Genomic DNA, 19,285 nt, shown 5'->3' with positions numbered 1-19,285 from the left:
TGGGAAATTAATAAAGAAAGGGTGAAAACTAGGTCAGCCAAAGTGAAAATGACACGAAAATGGGCCTAAAAAAGCGCGGCTCTCTTTACGGTATTGCTCTGGGGTAGCTCAGAAAACCAGTTTTCCGGCCTAAGCATGGTCTCAGCAGAGAAGAATACCAAGAAGACTCCTGAAGAAGAAGAAGACTCCTGAAGAAGAAGAAGACTCCTGGGAAGAAGAAGACTCCTGGGGAAGAAGGAAAATCTGAAGACGGAAGCGTTCCTGTTCAAGAAGAGGAAGTAGGGGTTAGGTCGGGATAGGGAAGAGGCTTTGGCTGGCCTACACTCTTGTTTCTATTGCACGTCAATTATTGTTTCTATTGCACGTCACCCCTTCCCCGCACCTACCCTCTCTACGGCACGGGACAGGCGCAACTCCCCGACGCGACGACTATCACCACGAGCGGGCTTCCGGCGCCGGACGGAAGAAGGCCGTCCGTACAACATCACGCCCGCACCCCTATACGGTCGCAGGTTAGGTGGCGGCGTGGCATACCACCACACCGCCGAACACACAGCGCCCCGCGACAACAGCTGGTCCTTCGAGCCGGATTATCGTGCTAGTCGTCATATCGTCGGGTTACTGACGCCGCCATGCCAATCACACGGAGCCAGAGGGGAACCTCGCCGCCGAACCAGTCGACTGCGCCCCGCGCCACGGAAAGCGCGCAGGGGACAACTGACTGTTCGGGGACATCGGGCACCGCAACTGAGGGTACGCTTACAACATATGAGTCTAGAGTCACTTCAGGCACCTTGGTGACTGTTCCAGCTGCTCCAGGTGTTCCAGCTGCTCCAACTGCTGCAACAGCTGGAACCCGGAAAACGCGCTCGGTGAAGTCGACGAAACGTCGGGAGATGGAAGCCAAGCTGGAATTGGCGCGCCGACAGCTGGAAGAAGCAAAGGCAGCTGCAGAACTCGCCAAGGCGCAGTGGGAGCTGGTCCAGGTGGAGATAGAAGAGTCCGAGGTCGAGGATGAAGACTGGTCGCATAACGCGAACATCCACATATGGGTGCAGTCGACGGTGGAGAGGATGTCCGGGGAGGGGCATCAGGGGGAGGTGTCCGGGGAGGGGCACCGACTGGGGGCGTCCGGGGAGGGGCGAGCCAGTCAACCTCCAGTCACTATCGTCAAGCCTGAAGACCAAGCAAGCAACGGGACCAAGGAATTGGCTGAGGCCATCATGAAGGCCATTAGTGTTGCTCCGAGGAATGCATCGCAACCTAATTACGTACATGAATTACCCGACTTCGATGGAAGAAGCGAAGAATGGATCGCCTTCAGGACGGTATATGAGGACACCGCACCGCTGTTTACGGATGCACAGAATATGGCGCGGCTGCGGCGGTCAATTAAGGGCACGGCAAGGGAGGCTATCAAGAGCCTATTATATTCAGAGTGCCCTCCTGAAGAAGTAATAGAAGCTCTTCGTCGAAGGTTTGGAAGACCAGAAGCCCTGATCCTGATGGAACTGGAAAAGGTAAAGAATCTTCCTAGGATCAACGAAAATGCGCGCGACATCTGCGTGTTCGCCAGTCGAGTGAACAACACCGTCGCGACAATACGGGGGCTAAGAAGACCGCAGTATCTACACTCACCGGAAATGATAAGGATTATCGTGGGTAAGATGCCGGCGGTATTGCAGTATCGGTGGTATGACTTCGCCGCCGACGCAGAAGATCAAGATCCAGACCTGGTGCATTTGATGAAGTTCCTCAACAGGGAAGCGGACCGGTGTGGACCATACGCGACGCAGGAGACTACGCAGCAGCCGCGCCAGCCTCCCAGACGTCAATTCACGAACACCACGTCCGAACAACTGGAAGAAAAGAAGACCTGTCCACATTGCCAGTACGAGCATCACCTCTTCGAATGTCGCAAATTTCTACAGCTGCCAATGAAGGAACGGTGGGACGTCGCTACCAAGTCGAAGATGTGTTTCAAGTGTCTTCAAGGACGACATCGGAAGGAAACATGTCGGCGTCCACCGTGCAAGACATGTAAGCGGTGGCATCACTTCGTGCTTCATGAAGAACGATGGGATCACCCGAAGCCCGAAGAGAAGAAAGAAATAGCGAACAACGTCATGCTCCCGGTGAACACTGCAAGGACAGCGAGGGCATATTTGAAGATGGTTCCTGTTGAGCTATATGGACCGAAGGGAGCTGCCCGGATCCTGGCGTTACTGGATGAGGGGTCAACTGTCACGCTTCTCGACTCTGCGGTTGCAAGACAAATCGGCCTCAAAGGACCCGTGGAAGCACTCACCTTGGAGACCGTAGGTGGGAAGACCATCTCCAAGCAAGACTCAATGAAGGTCAACGTCAGATTGAAGGGAATGCACCAGACCAAGAAGAGAACCATCACTGGGGCCCGTACGATAGATGACATCAACCTGACGCCTCAGAGATTGGAAATAAGAAGGATCGAAGAATGCGCTCATCTCAAGCCAATGTCGAAACAATTGTATTATGAAGAAGAGTCACCCAAGTTGTTAATCGGACAAGACAATTGGGAGCTCATCGTGTCCAGAGCCACACGCAAGGGGAAAAGAAGTCAACCCGTAGCATCATTGACCTACCTAGGGTGGGTGCTACACGGGTCCGATGGAGCAGCATCAAGACCTGTGAACTTCGTAACCTGCGCGCACGTGTCTTCTAAAGAAGAGGATTTGGAAAAGGTCATCAAGGAACATTTCGCCGTGGAATCGTTGGGGATCCAGCCACGTCGACCGACCACAGACATAGAAGAAAGGGCTCTGGCAATTTTAGAAGAAACTACAAAGAGACTAGACAATGGGCGCTTCGAGACCGGCTTGCTATGGAAAAACAAGGAAGGGAAAATGCCGTACAATTACAAGCAAGCGGAAAACCGGTTAAGGAACATCGAGAAGAAACTGGATGGGGATCCGGCACTGAAGCAGGAGTATGAAAGTCGGGTAAAGAATCTCGATAGTAACGACGCAACGAGGGACGTGCCCAAGGACTTCGGGAGCGGACACAGATGGTTCAACGGACCTTCATTCCTGGCACAAGAGAAGGAAAAATGGCCGAAACCACGTACCTTCAAGGCGGAGTCCACGGGAAAAGAGGAGAGGTCAACTGTGGGGGCAACGAAGCCCGTTGATCGACATCCGACTCCGAACCCAGTCAAGTTCTCAAGTTGGACTCGACTAGTAAGAGCGACCGCGAGGGTACTACAGTTCGTCGGCCTGTGCCGGAAGAAGAAACACGCAGTGAACGTGTCCCGCAAGTCTGAGCGTCAAGATCCTACATGGAAAAGAAATAAGAAGAAAGCCAAGGTAGCAATGAAGCCCGTGAACAAGAACACCCAAGAAAGAAGATTCATTCCCCTCGAACCCGACCAAATAAGAGAAGCCGAAAACATCCTATTACGAAGAAGCCAAGAAGAGAGCTTCCAAGACGAAGTACGCTGCGTCAAGAAGATGAAGCCGTTCGAGAAGAATAGCAGGCTTAAGAAATTGGATGTCGTCATGGAAGATGGATTACTACGACTCCGAGGAAGAATCGACGCGGCAAGACACACTCGGCAAGATAAGAAACCTGTGGTGTTAGACAGCAAGCACCACATCACCAGACTGCTCATCGCGTACTACCATGAAGAATTCAACCATGGTAACCACGCGACGGTGATCAACGAGTTGAGGCAGCGCTATTGGATACTGGGACTACGGTCTACGGTGAGAGCGACGGTTCATCGGTGTCAGTGGTGCAAGGTGTACCGCGGCACGCCACGACTCCAGCCGATGGGGAATCTCCCGCTGGAACGGTTACGACATGGGGAACCGCCGTTCACATGCACCGCCGTGGACTACTTCGGGCCCATGAGCATCACGGTGGGTCGGCGTCATGAGAAGAGGTGGGGCGCTCTATTTACGTGCCTCACAACCAGAGCCGTCCACGTGGAACTGGCAGCATCTCTGTCAACGGACTCCATGATCCTGGCGCTACGAAGAATGGCAGCAAGAAGGGGGATGCCGAAGACGATCTTCAGCGACAACGGCACCAACTTCGTGGGGGCCAATAAGAAACTTCAAGAAGCCCTCGCCAGCCTCAACAAAGAAGACCTCATCACCACAGCCGAGCGGATGAGCATCAGGTGGAAATTCATACCACCTGGGGCTCCGAACATGGGCGGGGCATGGGAGCGCCTGGTCCGTTCCATCAAAACGGCCTTGGCGGTCACCCTCAAGGAAAGGCATCCCAAGGAAGAAGTCCTGCACACTCTGCTATTGGAGGCGGAGCACCTGGTGAACTCAAGACCTCTTATCGAAGCCGACGAAGACAATGAAGAAGGTGCCCTCACTCCCAATCACTTCTTAATTGGGAGATCCTGCGGCACAAGATTGGGAACATTCACCGACGAAGACCTCACCGGCCGGCGCACATGGAGGACTGCGCAGCGACTAGCCGACCACTTCTGGAGCAGATGGGTGAAAGAGTATCTTCCAACTCTGATCCCGAGAAGAGTCGACGCGAGAGCTGCCACAAGGGACTTGCAGTGTGGAGACACTGTCCTAATAGTGGACTCCACGCTGCCACGAGGAGCCTGGCCGAGGGGTGAGGTGGTCCGAACCTTCCCTGGGCCCGACGGTCACACCAGGGTACTGGAGGTGCGCACTACGGGGGGCGTATTGAAACGTCCCAGCTCTAAGTTGGTGCTACTGGTACCAGCACGACGTAATGAAGAGCAAGCGGTCGACGACACAGGCGGTGGAGCATCGACCAGCGAGCCAGACTGCGGGGAGGTAGTCGTCACGTCGAGCCACGAGCATGGAGTCGCCGGGCCAGGAGTTGGTGCTACGCACGAGGGGGAGGATGTCGGCGACTGACTAACGATATTTTACGAATAATTGTAATTAACTTGTGTTTTATGTCTGTCTGAATATGTTTTATAAGTTAAATAAGAAAATTATATTACGTAAGTTTTAAGTTTAGGGATAAGACACGGTAGATGGCGCTATCGGTCTCGCATTTGTTGTATTTTATTAGAGTTTTTACGTATTTTTATGAAAATGGTATTATAGGTTAAGTTTTTGAGTTTTATACATGTTTTATATTTCTAATGTTTATGTTATCTCCTAGAATATGTTTCTAGCTTCATATTGATGTAAGAATAGTTAGAATCAAATGTGATAATTTCGAGATAATTAGGATTATTGACATGTAAAATTACGTAAGATGTACATTTTTGGAATATTTTCACGAATAACTTTGTAACTAATTTAGGTATGATAATGTAACATATGTAGCTAGATAGGGCTAATTATGAGGATTCCAACGATGTATAATACATATGTGTAAATTTTGGGAAATTAATAAAGAAAGGGTGAAAACTAGGTCAGCCAAAGTGAAAATGACACGAAAATGGGCCTAAAAAAGCGCGGCTCTCTTTACGGTATTGCTCTGGGGTAGCTCAGAAAACCAGTTTTCCGGCCTAAGCATGGTCTCAGCAGAGAAGAATACCAAGAAGACTCCTGAAGAAGAAGAAGACTCCTGAAGAAGAAGAAGACTCCTGGGAAGAAGAAGACTCCTGGGGAAGAAGGAAAATCTGAAGACGGAAGCGTTCCTGTTCAAGAAGAGGAAGTAGGGGTTAGGTCGGGATAGGGAAGAGGCTTTGGCTGGCCTACACTCTTGTTTCTATTGCACGTCAATTATTGTTTCTATTGCACGTCACCCCTTCCCCGCACCTACCCTCTCTACGGCACGGGACAGGCGCAACTCCCCGACGCGACGACTATCACCACGAGCGGGCTTCCGGCGCCGGACGGAAGAAGGCCGTCCGTACAACATCACGCCCGCACCCCTATACGGTCGCAGGTTAGGTGGCGGCGTGGCATACCACCACACCGCCGAACACACAGCGCCCCGCGACAACAGCTGGTCCTTCGAGCCGGATTATCGTGCTAGTCGTCATATCGTCGGGTTACTGACGCCGCCATGCCAATCACACGGAGCCAGAGGGGAACCTCGCCGCCGAACCAGTCGACTGCGCCCCGCGCCACGGAAAGCGCGCAGGGGACAACTGACTGTTCGGGGACATCGGGCACCGCAACTGAGGGTACGCTTACAACATATGAGTCTAGAGTCACTTCAGGCACCTTGGTGACTGTTCCAGCTGCTCCAGGTGTTCCAGCTGCTCCAACTGCTGCAACAGCTGGAACCCGGAAAACGCGCTCGGTGAAGTCGACGAAACGTCGGGAGATGGAAGCCAAGCTGGAATTGGCGCGCCGACAGCTGGAAGAAGCAAAGGCAGCTGCAGAACTCGCCAAGGCGCAGTGGGAGCTGGTCCAGGTGGAGATAGAAGAGTCCGAGGTCGAGGATGAAGACTGGTCGCATAACGCGAACATCCACATATGGGTGCAGTCGACGGTGGAGAGGATGTCCGGGGAGGGGCATCAGGGGGAGGTGTCCGGGGAGGGGCACCGACTGGGGGCGTCCGGGGAGGGGCGAGCCAGTCAACCTCCAGTCACTATCGTCAAGCCTGAAGACCAAGCAAGCAACGGGACCAAGGAATTGGCTGAGGCCATCATGAAGGCCATTAGTGTTGCTCCGAGGAATGCATCGCAACCTAATTACGTACATGAATTACCCGACTTCGATGGAAGAAGCGAAGAATGGATCGCCTTCAGGACGGTATATGAGGACACCGCACCGCTGTTTACGGATGCACAGAATATGGCGCGGCTGCGGCGGTCAATTAAGGGCACGGCAAGGGAGGCTATCAAGAGCCTATTATATTCAGAGTGCCCTCCTGAAGAAGTAATAGAAGCTCTTCGTCGAAGGTTTGGAAGACCAGAAGCCCTGATCCTGATGGAACTGGAAAAGGTAAAGAATCTTCCTAGGATCAACGAAAATGCGCGCGACATCTGCGTGTTCGCCAGTCGAGTGAACAACACCGTCGCGACAATACGGGGGCTAAGAAGACCGCAGTATCTACACTCACCGGAAATGATAAGGATTATCGTGGGTAAGATGCCGGCGGTATTGCAGTATCGGTGGTATGACTTCGCCGCCGACGCAGAAGATCAAGATCCAGACCTGGTGCATTTGATGAAGTTCCTCAACAGGGAAGCGGACCGGTGTGGACCATACGCGACGCAGGAGACTACGCAGCAGCCGCGCCAGCCTCCCAGACGTCAATTCACGAACACCACGTCCGAACAACTGGAAGAAAAGAAGACCTGTCCACATTGCCAGTACGAGCATCACCTCTTCGAATGTCGCAAATTTCTACAGCTGCCAATGAAGGAACGGTGGGACGTCGCTACCAAGTCGAAGATGTGTTTCAAGTGTCTTCAAGGACGACATCGGAAGGAAACATGTCGGCGTCCACCGTGCAAGACATGTAAGCGGTGGCATCACTTCGTGCTTCATGAAGAACGATGGGATCACCCGAAGCCCGAAGAGAAGAAAGAAATAGCGAACAACGTCATGCTCCCGGTGAACACTGCAAGGACAGCGAGGGCATATTTGAAGATGGTTCCTGTTGAGCTATATGGACCGAAGGGAGCTGCCCGGATCCTGGCGTTACTGGATGAGGGGTCAACTGTCACGCTTCTCGACTCTGCGGTTGCAAGACAAATCGGCCTCAAAGGACCCGTGGAAGCACTCACCTTGGAGACCGTAGGTGGGAAGACCATCTCCAAGCAAGACTCAATGAAGGTCAACGTCAGATTGAAGGGAATGCACCAGACCAAGAAGAGAACCATCACTGGGGCCCGTACGATAGATGACATCAACCTGACGCCTCAGAGATTGGAAATAAGAAGGATCGAAGAATGCGCTCATCTCAAGCCAATGTCGAAACAATTGTATTATGAAGAAGAGTCACCCAAGTTGTTAATCGGACAAGACAATTGGGAGCTCATCGTGTCCAGAGCCACACGCAAGGGGAAAAGAAGTCAACCCGTAGCATCATTGACCTACCTAGGGTGGGTGCTACACGGGTCCGATGGAGCAGCATCAAGACCTGTGAACTTCGTAACCTGCGCGCACGTGTCTTCTAAAGAAGAGGATTTGGAAAAGGTCATCAAGGAACATTTCGCCGTGGAATCGTTGGGGATCCAGCCACGTCGACCGACCACAGACATAGAAGAAAGGGCTCTGGCAATTTTAGAAGAAACTACAAAGAGACTAGACAATGGGCGCTTCGAGACCGGCTTGCTATGGAAAAACAAGGAAGGGAAAATGCCGTACAATTACAAGCAAGCGGAAAACCGGTTAAGGAACATCGAGAAGAAACTGGATGGGGATCCGGCACTGAAGCAGGAGTATGAAAGTCGGGTAAAGAATCTCGATAGTAACGACGCAACGAGGGACGTGCCCAAGGACTTCGGGAGCGGACACAGATGGTTCAACGGACCTTCATTCCTGGCACAAGAGAAGGAAAAATGGCCGAAACCACGTACCTTCAAGGCGGAGTCCACGGGAAAAGAGGAGAGGTCAACTGTGGGGGCAACGAAGCCCGTTGATCGACATCCGACTCCGAACCCAGTCAAGTTCTCAAGTTGGACTCGACTAGTAAGAGCGACCGCGAGGGTACTACAGTTCGTCGGCCTGTGCCGGAAGAAGAAACACGCAGTGAACGTGTCCCGCAAGTCTGAGCGTCAAGATCCTACATGGAAAAGAAATAAGAAGAAAGCCAAGGTAGCAATGAAGCCCGTGAACAAGAACACCCAAGAAAGAAGATTCATTCCCCTCGAACCCGACCAAATAAGAGAAGCCGAAAACATCCTATTACGAAGAAGCCAAGAAGAGAGCTTCCAAGACGAAGTACGCTGCGTCAAGAAGATGAAGCCGTTCGAGAAGAATAGCAGGCTTAAGAAATTGGATGTCGTCATGGAAGATGGATTACTACGACTCCGAGGAAGAATCGACGCGGCAAGACACACTCGGCAAGATAAGAAACCTGTGGTGTTAGACAGCAAGCACCACATCACCAGACTGCTCATCGCGTACTACCATGAAGAATTCAACCATGGTAACCACGCGACGGTGATCAACGAGTTGAGGCAGCGCTATTGGATACTGGGACTACGGTCTACGGTGAGAGCGACGGTTCATCGGTGTCAGTGGTGCAAGGTGTACCGCGGCACGCCACGACTCCAGCCGATGGGGAATCTCCCGCTGGAACGGTTACGACATGGGGAACCGCCGTTCACATGCACCGCCGTGGACTACTTCGGGCCCATGAGCATCACGGTGGGTCGGCGTCATGAGAAGAGGTGGGGCGCTCTATTTACGTGCCTCACAACCAGAGCCGTCCACGTGGAACTGGCAGCATCTCTGTCAACGGACTCCATGATCCTGGCGCTACGAAGAATGGCAGCAAGAAGGGGGATGCCGAAGACGATCTTCAGCGACAACGGCACCAACTTCGTGGGGGCCAATAAGAAACTTCAAGAAGCCCTCGCCAGCCTCAACAAAGAAGACCTCATCACCACAGCCGAGCGGATGAGCATCAGGTGGAAATTCATACCACCTGGGGCTCCGAACATGGGCGGGGCATGGGAGCGCCTGGTCCGTTCCATCAAAACGGCCTTGGCGGTCACCCTCAAGGAAAGGCATCCCAAGGAAGAAGTCCTGCACACTCTGCTATTGGAGGCGGAGCACCTGGTGAACTCAAGACCTCTTATCGAAGCCGACGAAGACAATGAAGAAGGTGCCCTCACTCCCAATCACTTCTTAATTGGGAGATCCTGCGGCACAAGATTGGGAACATTCACCGACGAAGACCTCACCGGCCGGCGCACATGGAGGACTGCGCAGCGACTAGCCGACCACTTCTGGAGCAGATGGGTGAAAGAGTATCTTCCAACTCTGATCCCGAGAAGAGTCGACGCGAGAGCTGCCACAAGGGACTTGCAGTGTGGAGACACTGTCCTAATAGTGGACTCCACGCTGCCACGAGGAGCCTGGCCGAGGGGTGAGGTGGTCCGAACCTTCCCTGGGCCCGACGGTCACACCAGGGTACTGGAGGTGCGCACTACGGGGGGCGTATTGAAACGTCCCAGCTCTAAGTTGGTGCTACTGGTACCAGCACGACGTAATGAAGAGCAAGCGGTCGACGACACAGGCGGTGGAGCATCGACCAGCGAGCCAGACTGCGGGGAGGTAGTCGTCACGTCGAGCCACGAGCATGGAGTCGCCGGGCCAGGAGTTGGTGCTACGCACGAGGGGGAGGATGTCGGCGACTGACTAACGATATTTTACGAATAATTGTAATTAACTTGTGTTTTATGTCTGTCTGAATATGTTTTATAAGTTAAATAAGAAAATTATATTACGTAAGTTTTAAGTTTAGGGATAAGACACGGTAGATGGCGCTATCGGTCTCGCATTTGTTGTATTTTATTAGAGTTTTTACGTATTTTTATGAAAATGGTATTATAGGTTAAGTTTTTGAGTTTTATACATGTTTTATATTTCTAATGTTTATGTTATCTCCTAGAATATGTTTCTAGCTTCATATTGATGTAAGAATAGTTAGAATCAAATGTGATAATTTCGAGATAATTAGGATTATTGACATGTAAAATTACGTAAGATGTACATTTTTGGAATATTTTCACGAATAACTTTGTAACTAATTTAGGTATGATAATGTAACATATGTAGCTAGATAGGGCTAATTATGAGGATTCCAACGATGTATAATACATATGTGTAAATTTTGGGAAATTAATAAAGAAAGGGTGAAAACTAGGTCAGCCAAAGTGAAAATGACACGAAAATGGGCCTAAAAAAGCGCGGCTCTCTTTACGGTATTGCTCTGGGGTAGCTCAGAAAACCAGTTTTCCGGCCTAAGCATGGTCTCAGCAGAGAAGAATACCAAGAAGACTCCTGAAGAAGAAGAAGACTCCTGAAGAAGAAGAAGACTCCTGGGAAGAAGAAGACTCCTGGGGAAGAAGGAAAATCTGAAGACGGAAGCGTTCCTGTTCAAGAAGAGGAAGTAGGGGTTAGGTCGGGATAGGGAAGAGGCTTTGGCTGGCCTACACTCTTGTTTCTATTGCACGTCAATTATTGTTTCTATTGCACGTCACCCCTTCCCCGCACCTACCCTCTCTACGGCACGGGACAGGCGCAACTCCCCGACGCGACGACTATCACCACGAGCGGGCTTCCGGCGCCGGACGGAAGAAGGCCGTCCGTACAACATCACGCCCGCACCCCTATACGGTCGCAGGTTAGGTGGCGGCGTGGCATACCACCACACCGCCGAACACACAGCGCCCCGCGACAACATCTCTTTTGTACAAAAGTGCCACATCTAGAAAACGAATCTGTGTTATACATTAATTTTATAAAGGCAAAGAGTACTTTTTTTTTTTTAAATTAGCTCTCCTGTAATAAGTGTTCTTTTTATTTGTGGTAGTTTTTAATTGAAGTAGTGAAATGTTATAAATTAATAAAACGTACCGATTTCAACAGTGCCAGCATTGCACGTACGCGTCGCCGGACACTTTCAAGTTGAAGCGTCACCTCCGCACGCACACGGGCGAGAAGCCGTACAAGTGTGATCACTGCAACATGTGCTTCACGCAATCCAACTCCCTCAAGGCCCACAAACTGATACATAACGGTATGTTATATGTTTGTATGATTGTTTGCATGTATTGAGCACGTTGAATAAGTACACAAGTATAGTTCGCGCCAAACTGCTAGTCCGCACTGAAGTTGTTGCGAGCAGGTGTAGTCATACAATTTGCTATGGCGACGCGATTCATTTCTACATTCAGAGCGGACTAGCAGTTTTACGAGGACTATACTTGTATGTCATATTCTCGAAACAACACACACACACACAAGTTGTATAGAATTTAATTAAATCAAAGTATGTATGGAATGAAACTGTCTGTAATAGCTAGATGGATTCCTAGAATAGTAACAAATTATTAAGGAAAAATGTTGGCATAAAGTAAATATTCATAAAACTTTTTCTCTTTCCCAGTTAGCAATATTTATTTATGGATAATTAGCATGCTATTTTTTTATTAGGATATTATACTTACCTACCTGAGAAATAATAAGTAGATTGTGTTATTATTATATATTAAGTTATTCTTTATACTGAAATAGCTGTCATTCACTTCCAATTTGCGTGCGCTCTTGATGTGTGCTTCATTTCAATAATAATCGGTAGTTAAATGTATGGTTGCATTTCCAGTGGCGGAGAAGCCGGTGTATTCTTGCGAGCTGTGCCCCGCTAAGTGCGGCCGTAAAACCGATTTGCGAATTCACGTTCAGAAACTGCACACTTCAGAAAAACCTCTGAAATGCAAGCGTTGCGGGAAAACATTCCCCGATCGGTATTCTTGCAAGATGCACAATAAGGTAGGATGTCAACTTTCTTTTATGAATGCAGTTTGTTGAGCCTGGGCCGGGTTTGGAATAGGGCAGGCGGGGCTATTGGTCCGATGCCTTCACAAAAGAGGCCTCACAATAACAAACAATGTTTTTTCATATTTTTACAATACTTGTATTTTACTAATTACTTCAATCGTTGTTGAAATAATGTTGTTTGTTGGCATTATTTTTTTCAAAGAATTGATGGAAAACAATGTTCCTTTTAATGGGAAAACAATTGGGGGCCTCTCCTTGTTGCCCTAGGACCCTCAGACATTCAAGTCCAGCCCTGTGTTGGGTTTGTACATTTACAAATAGAAAATTATATACATAATTCATTCTGTGCAGACCCACGAAGGTGAGAAGTGTTTTAAATGCGAGGTGTGCCCCTACGCATCGACGACGTTCCGTCATCTCAAGTCGCACATGCTTAAACATACCGGAGAAAAACCGTTCTCCTGCGATCAGTGCGACCAGTCGTTCAGGTATAGAACTAAATTTATATTATCATAATCAAAGTATACTAATGTAAAATACAATATCAAGAAAGTTGTAGTAGTATTACAATTTGTTATTGCTTTTATACCCGGCTATGGAAGCTCGTGTTTTTCTAGTACCTATAGGTAAGATGTCTGATTCTTGTGCACCCCGTACAGCTCATCGACTTTTACAGTTTTTACCATATGAGGTGCTCTTGAATTCCTCTCAATTGTAGGAGTAATATAATTAATAAGTCCTAGGAGTGATATAATTACTCCAAGTTTTAGGACTCTCACTTAATTATATTCACCACTCCTTTCACTTAATTATATTTACAATAAGCAGTCAGATTTTTGTTTTTATTATAATTACTAGTTATAGTGTACAAATGAAATAATAATAATGATTTTTTCATGTACACAGACAAATCCAGTTGCTCCGACGCCATCAGAATCTTTACCACAATCCGGACTATGTGCCCAAGCCGCCCAAGGAGAAGACGCACACATGCCACGAGTGCAAGCGCACTTTCGCCCACAAGGGCAATCTGATTCGCCATCTCGCGGTGCACGACCCGGAGTCTGGCCATCACGAGCGATCGTTAGCTCTGAAGCTTGGCAGGCAGAAGATGATCGTACCAGATAGAATTGATGAAATGTCGAAGGTAGGTGCAAATTTGTGTAAAGATTATCGAATAGTTGGTCCCAAAGAATCAAATTGAAAACAATTTGTAAATGTCCTAAATAGCGGCTACAATCATTCACATGATGTCAATTACATTCATTATGAATTATCAATTTTATTTTATTTCGCTTTAATTGTTACTAATGAAATTGATAATTTTTTGAAATGAAATGAAATATATTTATTTTGTATAGGCCAACGACGGCACTTACAAATTGTCAGGTACAATATTTTTCTTAAACTACTTCCGGTTCGGAACGCGACCGATTTTATATTGGCTATCTATTTTATATTGAAGCTGCGTGCAGTGCCTACAAAATTGTTCAATAAATTGTTATAAAGGACCTTTCTTGTGATGTAATCTATAGTACATGTGACGCCATATTTTTAGACTGCAGTTAGCGAGAATGAATTTTTTATAACGTAACACTTCACATGCTATAGCGAATAGTTGCAGCTGGTGCGTAGGTACTGAACATATCTAAAAAGCAAAGGAGAAGCATAAAATACATATATATTTTTACGTAAATTCAGCTTTTCGTTTATTTGCCTTACTTAACTGACTTTCATGACGACATCCCATACTTAGTAATCTCCGACGCCTTTTACTAATACCAAGCAGGGCTGGTGTCAATCTGCCAACTTCATTCTAAAGCGTAAAAAGCAATTCTAAAAATAAGTAGCGAAAAAAGCGATTTGCAAGTTTATTAGCGAAAAGCGTTAAACACAATTCTTTTATAAGTCGAAGCGAAGGATTAACATGCGATGTTTTTCTACTCTTTTATATTTTTTAATATAAACACGTGGATAGTGGTTAGCGTCTACTACACTAATATTTACTATGCTAAAAAATGGTAAATGAATCAAAATTTCAAAACACTAATAAATATAAAAGCAGTCGCAAACGCTGAAACAAAAAGTCTAAACTTTGAGTTGCAATCACAGACCGTTGCGATCATTGCCCATCACTGAATGATGCCTTTTTTTTATAATATAGGAGTAGCAGAAGAACATGCAGTCCACCTGATGGTAAGTGGCTACTGCCGCCCATGGATATCTGTAATCAACCCCAGATAGGATTAGATATTCCTACTTGAGGTCGGGCACAGATGCGCCGCTACCCCTGAGGACTAAGCTGGAACGCCTCGGAAAAGTCTGTCTCCCTTACCACACCCATCAAAACGGAACACAGCAGCGCCTAACACTGCTGTTATTAGGTAGAAATAAAAATAAAAGCTGCCTGAAAGCTGGTGAAATTATTTTGTCTAAAGCAGTTTTTTTTTTAATTTTGCTTACATTATGGTTCATTTGCACTTTTTTATATTTCTAATGGGATGTCAGTTACATTGAATTATATCGGAAAGCTGGCGTTCCTTTTATGAAGTATATACAACTTGCCTAATTGAGAGTGGTGTTCGTTGCCCACACAAAGTGTGGAATAATCTTCCTTAGGTCGACCACAGCCGAGTTTGTAGTGTTACATAGGTTATACTGCTGTTATGAAGGTTTGGCCTTAGGTGCGAAGATCTTTATCATCTGATGAAGGTACATTCTGCTACGTAATAAATGCATATGGCAATAATGTTGCCATTATATACTGTGAACCGGATCAGTGTAAATTTGCTTTGCGAAGACGTTTTATGCGATTTAATTCTCATGCTCATACATATATGCCACATTACTTGTTTACCGTTTCAATTAATTATACCGAGATTTTCAGTTTAGCTCACATCTTCACCACAGAATGGCAGATCAATCGTTTTTCAAACATTTGGCTAATGTTATTCTCCAGCCTGTCATAAATTCGATGTATATTTTCTGAAATTTTATAAAAGTCTCTGAGATTGTTGTGTGCTATTGTGTGCAATATAAAAACATCTGCGAATCATTGAGCTTAGTGCCTTGTTATATGTTAGTTATAAATGACTTCCCTCTCACTTCTGTGACCTTCAGTTCAGTTTTTCTGGCATAATGCTTGCAAGATGCTTTGATGTGTTCAGATTCTAAATGACATTAAATATGTAGTCCATATTGAGAACATTGAATCCATTAATAATTGCAATAGTATTAATATATATGTTTTGTTGTTTTATTTGTCTCTATTTTGTATGAAACTGTAATCGGAAGAATGTTAAACGGCTCAGTAGAACTGTTGATACCTTAAGAAGTGATATCATCATCCAATTTTATTGTGTAATAGCGAGTTTAAATATGTTTACATGTGTGTGTGACATTTTTGTATGTGTCCTCACCTCCACGAGAAACAGTTGCATAACAATACAAACAAATTGTCATTGTGTATTATGAAAATATATTTTCAAATAAAACTTAAACGTTGCTGTGCTATGATAATTTTATCCATGACAAAAGGGACACAATTGTATTATTATACATTTATGATGTCTAAGAGCATGACAAAACAATTTTATTGTCGTGCTGTTAGTATGATTTCATCTTAATGTTTTAATCATATGAAACACGTCAAACAATTTCTATGAGACCGACGCATACGATGAACAATACACGGCATTTGTAGATAGATTAAAACTTGACAATATTCGACGGCAGGATTCCAACGAGGATGATAGCGAGGACGAAGATGGTGATTTAAAGTTGGATGAGGAAACTGAGAGTGATCTGAAACGCGGGGAGCTGGTGACAGTGGGCGATAGTGGCGACCAACAGTACGTGGTCCTCGAGGTCATCCAGCTGGAAGACGGCACCGAGCAACAGATTGCCGTCGTTGCACCGCAGTATACTGAAGAGGAGGAACAGGGTATGTGGCGAATATTGTTAACAAGACGTAGTACTTCTGGCAGTGGCATTTGTTACAAACATTTTTTTTTAAGATTTTCCATTCCGTATCATGTATAGATACTATATACAATATATTTTGTTGATACTATTTATTATTATTTATTTTACAATAGGATAGGAGTACTACATGGTGAAATAATGTGTGGTGACCATAATGTTAAGTTAAATGTATGATATTTAAAAAATATGTTCTTAATAATAATAATGTATAATTTCAGAGGAAGAATCATATGAAATATATGATGACAAGAAGGAGCCCATAATACTGAACAGGTCGGCCGGTGTTCAGAACAGGGTGGGAAGATGTATCAAGTTGGAGAAGGAGGTTGATTCTTGTTTCGGATTTGATGTAAGTAATTACTATTTATATCCTTAGCAATGGAACAATATATTCTTTCAAAAAAATAGTTGCTGGAATCTGCTTATAGTAATAAATAAATCTGTATTCTAATCTTATACATAAAATTCTCGTGTCACAATGTTAGTTACCGTACTCCTCCAAAACGGCTTACCCGATTTTTACCAAATATTATGTACATATTCAGTAGCTCTGAGAATCGGCTACTATCTCTTTTTTATACCCTTAAGTAATAAGGGTTGTTCACCCTTAACATTTTTTTGTTTATATGGCAACACAACTTTTGCCGTGTCAGCTAGTACACCTATAATATACAAACTGAAGTAATGATATATTTTTCAGAATAGGATTTAATGTTATGAGATTCGCGTATATTTTTTTGTATTCCATCAGTATAGAAGTCTTTAACTCTGTACCTGTATGTTATTTATTTCATATCATACTAATAAATAAACTACATGCATAAACTTGTGTCTCGTTAACTGTAATGTATACAAGTTTTCTCTTCCTATCTCACTTTACTTTAATTATAGAAAAATAAAGATATTTTTTTTCTCCAGGATGATGATGATGCTGAGGATGAAGAAGATATTGCATACAATGATAAGGTCGTATTACGTCTAGCATAGATAGTTAGTTTATGCATGAAGATATTTTTTGTGTTATGTACAGTGTGTGTACAGAAAAAAAATGAGTCATCATTATTTAGTTTTTCTGTAGTTGCGCAAACAATAGGGTAAAAGTTTTTTAAATATTCTGTTTGCACGCTTCTATTCCATGTGTAAGTGCTCCGTTATTGTTATCAATTGTATGAGACGCTGTTCTTTCTTAGAAATCTCGCAATGCAGCCTTCATTATTTTGGTTTGCTTTTTCTATACTTTAATTTATTGTTATATATACTATACATCGCGTGTTTATCGTTTTTCAACTATTACGATTAAACTGTACGTCAATTTTTACACTAATAATAAATTAAAAAATGTCTGTATTTTTAAATTATTATTTTAAGTTGTAGTTGTAGCAAAATTGAGAAAACGTGCTACAATGTGATGAAAATCAGAAATCTGAGAATAAAAGAACTTTTTTTCTTTGTGGTACTTTGTTTACTTTGCCTCTGCTTTTGAAAACACATGTTTGTTAATTGTAACTTGTATCTTAGGACTTTTCACATATTACATATATATGAAGGAAAAACCATATACACACGGTGTACAGTTCAGTGTCTAGCACTGAGATCAGTCATATGTTTGTAGTATTGTTTTATTAAAATATACACATTAGCCATTTTATTGTTGATGTTCGTTGAACATTGAAAACTACAGTTACTGAAAACTTGATGAGGTAAATTTTATAAGATTGACTTGTTCTTGTTCTTTTGTGGACCATCACGGTAGACGGAGGTGAATAGGAATTGCAGGATGAGTTGATAAAATAGATTAAATAACTTACAATATATCAAGTTTTTATAGTGGTAATATCCATATTTTGAATTCTATTTTTGCAGCCTGCCAATCTTGGCGATTGGTCATGAGTGGGATGATTCTCTTTGAGTTTGGGAAACTTATTCACAAGTCCAGAGTAATCAGTGCGATGATTTAGTTATATATGTAGAGAATTTATAGTAAACATATGTATGTTGTAAGATTTTTTAATTTGGGGTGATTTGAATTACAAAATAGTCCATAAGTATGATAAAAAATATTAAATATTGTATACAGTAAAGTTAATTCAATTCTAGATTCTAGTTATTTAATATACATTATAGAATGTACAGCTTTTTGTACAAATAATTTTCAATTTATCCATGAATCATGAATACAACAATATATGTCGATGAATATGTAAATACCCTTTAAAAGTCAGTTGCTTAGTCTTCATAACTATGTTGTAAATGTAAAGTTATAATCTTAAACCATTTTTCCAATTAATGATTTATTTTCACTAAAACTAAATTAAGTAAAAGTTTACATCCTATTAAGATAGACATCATCGTTATGATCCTATGAATATAGAGATCATATAAAAATACAATCGAGATCGTATAAAAATGATATATTATTGTTATTTATTTAATGTTGTAAAAATTTGATTAATAGATACATTTTATATCATCAAATACCTATAACCCATTCGCCTCAGTCTACCTACGTTTGTTTATCAATTTTATTTACTTTATTCGAATATGACAGTGTCATTACGAAACAGACTACTAACAAGGAAATGTAATATGCAAATCTAATTTAATAAGATAATATTATGTTTGGCATTCATCCATGCTATATTATGACCTCGAGGTCTAATTAATATATCGGCGATAGTTGTGATACTTTATATCAATTACTTAATTTACTTACTTCTTTTTAAGGATACGAAATAACAAGATAAATATTATTGTATAGCTATAAAACTGGAAGAGGATGTATTGCATCAGTTTTGAGTAAACGTCATAATTATTAATAACGTTTTAATTCGGACAGCCCACAATTTTATGTTAAATTTGTGTATTCATAAAATACGTATTACAAGATAAATTTACA

At 44.4% G+C, this 19,285-nt stretch overlaps 3 protein-coding genes across 9 annotated transcripts in view; all 3 read left to right on the top strand.

Annotated features, from left to right (window-relative positions):
• LOC140743509 (uncharacterized) overlaps positions 1 to 19,285 on the top strand; it is a 36,910-nt gene that overhangs the window by 10,278 nt on the left and 7,347 nt on the right. For all 7 annotated transcript variants that reach the window (XM_073074837.1, XM_073074840.1, XM_073074838.1 and 4 more), the window contains exons 10-16: positions 11,494 to 11,644; positions 12,230 to 12,396; positions 12,757 to 12,893; positions 13,312 to 13,552; positions 16,141 to 16,348; positions 16,608 to 16,738; positions 17,308 to 17,355. In XM_073074837.1, coding sequence (XP_072930938.1) covers positions 11,494 to 11,644; positions 12,230 to 12,396; positions 12,757 to 12,893; positions 13,312 to 13,552; positions 16,141 to 16,348; positions 16,608 to 16,738; positions 17,308 to 17,355 — 1,083 coding nt within the window. The remainder of the gene's footprint in view (positions 1 to 11,493; positions 11,645 to 12,229; positions 12,397 to 12,756; positions 12,894 to 13,311; positions 13,553 to 16,140; positions 16,349 to 16,607; positions 16,739 to 17,307; positions 17,356 to 19,285) is intronic.
• On the top strand, positions 1,199 to 4,892 carry LOC140743170 (uncharacterized). The gene has a single exon (XM_073074224.1). It carries the CDS (start codon positions 1,224 to 1,226, stop codon positions 4,890 to 4,892), a length of 3,669 nt encoding a protein of 1,222 aa, XP_072930325.1. The 5' UTR covers positions 1,199 to 1,223.
• On the top strand, positions 6,567 to 10,260 carry LOC140743169 (uncharacterized). The gene has a single exon (XM_073074223.1). The coding sequence runs from the start codon at positions 6,592 to 6,594 to the stop codon at positions 10,258 to 10,260; it is 3,669 nt and encodes a 1,222-aa protein (XP_072930324.1). The 5' UTR covers positions 6,567 to 6,591.

The sequence above is a fragment of the Epargyreus clarus genome, unplaced genomic scaffold, assembly GCF_041222505.1.
Source record: "Epargyreus clarus isolate Ecla_fem2 unplaced genomic scaffold, WU_Ecla_fem_2.2 ptg000007l, whole genome shotgun sequence".
Classification (NCBI taxonomy): domain Eukaryota; kingdom Metazoa; phylum Arthropoda; class Insecta; order Lepidoptera; family Hesperiidae; genus Epargyreus; species Epargyreus clarus.
Note: the sequence above shows the minus strand (reverse complement) of the source record. Positions and strands in the feature narration are given on the sequence as shown.

Bases quoted from the DNA above. Each gene is read 5' to 3' on its own strand.
- LOC140743170 (XM_073074224.1), top strand. From the start codon at position 1,224: ATGAAGGCCATTAGTGTTGCTCCGAGGAATGCATCGCAACCTAATTAC.
- LOC140743169 (XM_073074223.1), top strand. From the start codon at position 6,592: ATGAAGGCCATTAGTGTTGCTCCGAGGAATGCATCGCAACCTAATTAC.